A 5,957-nucleotide genomic window follows, 5' to 3' on the forward strand; every position below is an offset into this window, starting at 1 on the left:
GGCGTGGAGCAAGATTCACCATTACCCATGACATCCCTCTGATGAAGCTTTAATCCAGCAAGCACAAGCTGACCCAGAAATGGTCTCTGTGTGCCAGCACCGGGCTGGATCAGGCCTTGGGCATGACCCGAGGTTCGGGGAAGGACAAACAGCCCCGGGGGCATCGCTGCTCCGTGCCCTCGCTCCGCTCCGGCGGCATCGCCGCTGCTCTTACGCACTCGTCCCACCTGATTTTGGGTTGCTCTGTTAAGGCCGTGTTGTTGTTGGCGAACAACTCGAGTGACTTTGAGGAAAGCCTTTTTTTCTGTTTCCTCCTTCCTTGAATGGCTCCTTTGAACGGCAGCGCCTCTCCGCTTACATCCCGCTGTCCGGATTGAATCAATCTTGCGGTCAGCTCTGGGAGAGCGAAAAAAAGAGAAGAAAAAAGCTTCACAAAGAGGGGAAATTGACAGGCCTGACCCTGGGTGTGATTGATAGTGGTTGGACAAGCGGGACTGGATGTGGGGCTGCACTAGGCAATGCCAGCACTCACCAGGGAAATCCAGCAAAGCCTTTTTTCCCAGAACCCAGAGCAGCGGGCTCGGAGAGGGGTGGGCACATGAACTTAATAATAGCAACATTGTTGGAACATAAAGCATCTGTCAGGAGTTAATATGATTAATTAGAGGTGTCTGCCTCTCCCCCTTTCACCTCTCCCTCTCTGGGTAGGCAGGAGGGACCTGAAACACAAACCCAGGGAGGGCAGAGATGGGGCCAGAGTGGGCACCCAGCCCCACATCGCCTTTCTTCAGGCCAAAGGTCCTCAGTTCTCATTCCATCCTGGCCCTCACGATTTTCTCCTCATCCCCCCACCCCCATCCCATTGCACATCTCCCCCCAAGCCCCCATTCTCCCACCAGCTCCCACCTGAAGCCCAGGAGAACCAGGGAAGCAGCGCTTGCCCCACCCGGACCCCAGAGCCTCACATGCAGGACATCGCTTGGGTAAAGCTCCAGGATTTATCCATGTGCCTTGGCTCCTCATGGATAGAGCCTGGCTGAGCTTGGCTGGTTTTCAGCCCCCCCCCCCCAAAACTGAAGCCCCAGGGGTTTGTGAAATTAATTCAAGGATGTCTGGAAAAGGTAACTAGAAATAGGAAGTTAATTGTTGGAAGTTAATTAGTTATACTGCAGCCTGCACTGGCACCTGAAGACTTTTAAGACTCAGCAAACCAAAGAAAGGAGAAAATGCCCAGAAAAAAAGGAGTTGTAGGTTCACAAGGGAATTGTCACTTTGTGAGAGCTCTGAGTTAAGGCCACCCACCTTGGGTGGCACTGGGACGGGGCACAGGTGCTGGCTGCTGGGGCAGGGCGGTGGCAGGGCACAGGCACTGGGCGCAGGTTTGGGTGCAGGAGCCACTGGCACAGGGGTGCTGAGCTGTGCCATGCCAAGCTGTGCCAGGCTGATCTTATCTAAGCCATGCCAGGGCAGCAGTGCCATGCCATGGTGTGCCAGCTGAGCCATGCCATGATCAGCCAGGCTGGGCATGCCATGCCATCCTAAGCTGTGCCAGCAGTGCCATGTCAGCTGAGCCATGCCATGCTGAGGCGTGCTAGCAGTGCCATGCCATCCAAGCTGTGCCGTCTCGTGTCGGCCACGCCAAGGTGCGTTAGCAGTGCCATGCTGTGCCCTGCTAAGGCGTTCCAGCCAAGCTATGCCAAGCTGTGCCACCAGTGTCATGCCATGTCACGCAAGCCATGCCACCCAAGCCGCGCCAGCAGCGCCATGCCGTGCCGAGCCGTGCCGAGCGGCATCACGCCGCGCCGTGCCGTGCCCTCCGCGCCGCGCCAGCCGCCGCCGCGCTCGGGCCGGTGCCGCGGTTCTCCCCCGCGCGGCGGCGCGGGGCGGTGGCGGCGGAGCGGCGGCGGCTCGCCCCCCCCACCGGCGGCTCTCCCCGCCCCGGGGGCCCGGCCGGGCGCGGATTGGTGCGCGGCGCCGGCCCCCTCGGAGCGCGGCCGCCATCGGGGCTATTTGACGTGTCGGTGGGGCCGGGGAAGGGCTTCGTCTCGCCGGGGCCGCCGCCGCCGCCGCTCCGCCGCCCGCCCGGCCCGGCCCGGCCCCGCGGAGCCCGGGCACCCCCCCCTTTCCCCCGCCCCAAATGAGCGGCGCTCCCGGCGGGCCCCGGCCGAGGACCCCGCCGAGCCGCGGAGCCGCGGCCGCCCCGTCGCCCCGGCCGCCCCCCGCCGACCCGCTGCGTCAGGCCAGCCGGCTGCCCATCCGCGTCCTGAAGATGCTCAGCGCCCACGGCGGCCACCTCCTGCACCCCGAGTACCTCCAGCCGCTCTCCTCCACGCCCGTCAGCCCCATCGAGGTCAGTGCCCGCCGCCCCCGACCGCGACTCGGACCGGACCCGCGCTCCCGGTCCTCCCGGCCGGGCTCTTCCCAGCCCGGCTCTCCCGGTTCTCGCGGCCGGGCTCTTCCCAGCCCGGTGCTCCCAGCATTCTCGGCCGGCTCTCCCGGTTCTCCCGGCCGGGCTCTGCCCTGCCTGGCGTCCCCGCTCCCCCCACCCCGTTCCTTCCCTCCCCCGCTGCCGCCGCAGCCCCGCTCCCCCCACCCCACCCCGTCCCTCTTCTCCGCGGCCGGGCGCGTCCCCCGCCCCGTCCCCCCCATCCCCGCGCCCTGGCTCGGCGCCGGGCCCGGCCCCGGGGTTTCGGGGGTGGGGGGAGGCCGGTGCGGGGGCGCCGTCGGGGTCCCCCCTTGACCGGCTCCGCTCCGCCCGCAGCTGGACGCCAAGAAGAGCCCGCTGGCGCTGCTGGCCCAGACCTGCTCGCAGATCGGGAAGCCCGACCCGCCGCCCTCCTCCAAGCTGAACGCCGTGGCCGCCGCCGCGCCCGCCGCCGAGAAGGAGCCCTCCGCCCGCCCCGCCGCGCTGAAGCCGCCGGGCAGCGGGGACGTGCCCGCCGAGGACAAGTCGAGCTTCAAGCCCTACTCGAAGGGCGGCGGGGAGCCGCGCAAGGAGGGCGGCGCGGACAAGGCCGGCTTTCGGGTGCCCAGCGCCGCGTGCCCGCCGTTCCCCCCGCACGCCGCCGCCTCGCCCGGCGGCTCCCGCGGGGCCTCGCCGCAGCACCCCGACCCCAAGGGCGCCGAGGAGAAGAAGGAGCCCGAGGGGGGCAAGCCCAGCCCCGAGGGGACGGGCGGGGCGCTGGGGCGCGGGGCGGTGGAGCCCGGGGCGCACGGCGAGCCCCCCTCGGGCCGCAAGTCGGAGCCCCCCGCCCTGCCGCCCGCCGGCCATGTGGCCCCCGTCTCGCCCTACAAGCCGGGCCACTCCGTCTTCCCCCTGCCGCCCTCCAGCATCGGCTACCACGGCTCCATCGTCGGTGCATACGCCGGCTACCCGTCCCAGTTCGTGCCCGGGCTGGACCCCACCAAGCCGGGGCTGGTGAGCAGCCAGCTGCCGGGGGCGCTGGGGCTGCCGGGCAAACCGCCCAGCTCCAGCCCGCTCACCGGGGCCTCGCCGCCCTCCTTCATGCAGGGATTATGCCGGGACCCGTATTGCCTGAGCTACCACAGCGCCTCGCACCTGGGCTCCAGCAACTGCTCCAGCTGCGTGCACGACCCCGGCAGCCTCAAGAGCGGATACCCCTTGGTGTACCCCACGCACCCCCTGCACTCGGTGCACACCACGCTCTCCTCCAGCGGCACCCCCAGCCTGCCCGGCCACCCCCTCTACACCTACGGCTTCATGCTGCAGAACGACCCCCTGCCCCACATATGCAACTGGGTGTCTGCCAGCGGACCCTGCGACAAGAGGTTTGCCACCTCGGAGGAGCTGCTCACCCACCTACGGACCCACACGGCCCTGCCGGGGGCCGAGAAACTCTTGGCGGGTTACCCTACCTCCGGGCTGGGCTCCGCGGCCTCCTGCCACCTCCACCTCCCGCCCGCCGCCCCCGGGAGCCCCAACACGTTACCGGCCTCGCTCTCCTTGAGGAGCCCACACACTTTGGGACTAAACAGGTACCACCCCTATGGCAAGAGCCACTTGCCCACGGCCGGCGCCCTGCCCGTGCCCTCCTTGCCGGCCGCCGGACCTTACTACTCCCCGTACGCGCTCTACGGCCAAAGACTCACGTCAGCTTCCGCACTGGGATATCAGTAGCCACCGCGGCCCCGGCCCGGCTCAGCCCCCGAGCCCCAGCCCCCCGCGCCCTCCTTGGACTCTGTATTTATTACTGTATGTTAGCTTAAAGCTGGGAATATAAGTGCATTATACACCAATGAATCAATGGTATGCAAAAGTCTGTGTCCAAAAAAAAAAAAAAAACTCGAAAAAAAGAAAAAAAAAAAAAATCCCTCTTTACTTTGCAGGTGTGGGGCTTTGATTTTCCCCTTCTGTTTCTTTTGAATTTTTTTTCCTTCCCCTTCTTAATTTCCCCCATGAGAAATTCTTGCATGACTCCTGCCACACATGGAAAAGCAAAAAAAAAAAAAAAAAAAAAGGCATTTTCCTCCTCCCCCTCTGCGTTTATCGCTCTGGGATTCTGTTCTCTGCGTTTGTAACTCGCAGATGTAATTTTTTTTTTTGGTAATTTTTTTCTTATTTTTAATTTTTGGGGTTTTAATTTTTTTTTCCCTTTAAAAATTTTTGTTTCTTTTTTTTTTTAATTATTTTTTCCTTTTTTTGTTGGCTTTTTTTGTCGTTGGTTTTTTTTATTTTTTTTTTGCGCTGTGTCCGGGGCCGGGGGGGGCTGCGGACGCCGGCCGGGTGATGGTCACCCCCGGCCGTGCTCCCCCCGCGGCCGTGCCCCGCCGTGGGCTGCAGGACCCCGCGTGTCCCCCCCATCCCGGGGGGGGGCCCGGAGGAGCGGCGGGCGCAGCGGCAGGACCGGCGGCCCCGGGCGGGCGGACGAGCCCCGGTAAGTCTGATTTTGTTAATAAACGGCTCTTGGTTGTACCCACGCTCTGGTCTGGTCTCGTCCCTGCCCGGGGGTCCGGCGGGGGCCGCGGGGTCCCAGCACCATCTAGCGGCGGCGGCGGCGGCGGGACCGGCACCGGAGCCCCGCGGGACCGAGCGCCGGAGCCCCGCGGGACCGAGCGCCGGAGCCCCGGGTGCGGTCCTGGCGGGACCCCGCGGGCTCCGCGGCCCCGTCTCCCTCCCCGCGTGTCCGTGCCCCCGGTGTTCCCACGCGTGGCGGCGGAGGGAAGGTTCGAGAAGGCGTTTGAGCGGGATGAGAGCGGGAGCCCCGGCGCCCCCGGGGCGCTGCGGGGAGCGGGTGGTCACCCCTTCCTGGGGGTGCGGTTTTAGGGGTGGAATTGCAGTAGAAGCAGGGTCCCGGACCTCGGTGTGAGGGTGGCGAGGAGCTGGGGGGTCCTGTCTGCTCCCATTTGATCTTTGTGCCGGGAGAGGAGGGTGATGAATGGCTCTGACACCGTCTGGCTCCATCCCTGCCATGTTGGGGGCTCAGGCGGGCAGGGGGCTCTGCCCACTCCACGCCCCAAGGAAAGGGCTTTTCCTCCAGCAGTGGGACCCCGGGCCAAGCCCCTGCTCCCCTTTGAAACCCTGCATGCCCCATTGCCCCACACCGTTTGTATTTTTCTGCCTTGCTCCTGTTGCATTTCAGTGAGTCATGCAATTAATCCCTGTTAATTGCCTTCTCAATATTGCTTTATGCCCTGTGTTTAAATTCCTTTGTGTCCTTTGAGCTGAGAAATAATGTGCTGAGAACAGGGACTACTTTTACCGAAGGGATTTTTATTTCCCTGCTTGTGCCTCGAGCGTGGCTGCAGGCGTGCGGCCGGTGGGAGGACCCTCTGGCGGTGGGAGAGGTTGGTGGTCCAGGAGCCAGTTTGGCTCTGTTCTGAGCTCCCCAAGGCTGGGGGAGGCTGGTTTCGGGGGTTTGTGGCTGCCCCTTGCCCTGTGTGGATGCAGCTGGGGTCCAGTTGTGCCCGTGGTGGTGTTGCTCCGTCCAGGTGGGATG

General features: G+C 64.8%; 1 protein-coding gene across 1 annotated transcript; it reads left to right on the forward strand.

The window, feature by feature from the left end:
* The first annotated feature begins 2,137 nt into the window (after positions 1 to 2,137).
* ZNF703 (zinc finger protein 703) lies at positions 2,138 to 4,916 on the forward strand. The gene is made up of 2 exons (XM_069035408.1): positions 2,138 to 2,350; positions 2,762 to 4,916. Exons 1-2 carry the CDS (start codon positions 2,138 to 2,140, stop codon positions 4,136 to 4,138), a joined length of 1,590 nt encoding a protein of 529 aa, XP_068891509.1. The 3' UTR covers positions 4,139 to 4,916.
* The last annotated feature ends 1,041 nt before the right edge of the window (positions 4,917 to 5,957 follow it).

This window comes from Aphelocoma coerulescens, chromosome 22, assembly GCF_041296385.1.
Source record: "Aphelocoma coerulescens isolate FSJ_1873_10779 chromosome 22, UR_Acoe_1.0, whole genome shotgun sequence".
Lineage (NCBI taxonomy): Eukaryota > Metazoa > Chordata > Aves > Passeriformes > Corvidae > Aphelocoma > Aphelocoma coerulescens.

What these genes read in the sequence shown, in the direction of transcription:
- ZNF703 (XM_069035408.1), top strand. Translation starts at nt 2,138, where the DNA reads ATGAGCGGCGCTCCCGGCGGGCCCCGGCCGAGGACCCCGCCGAGCCGC. An exon ending in CGCCCGTCAGCCCCATCGAG is followed by an intron (nt 2,351 to 2,761) that starts GTCAGTGCCCGC and finishes CTCCGCCCGCAG; the next exon opens with CTGGACGCCAAGAAGAGCCC.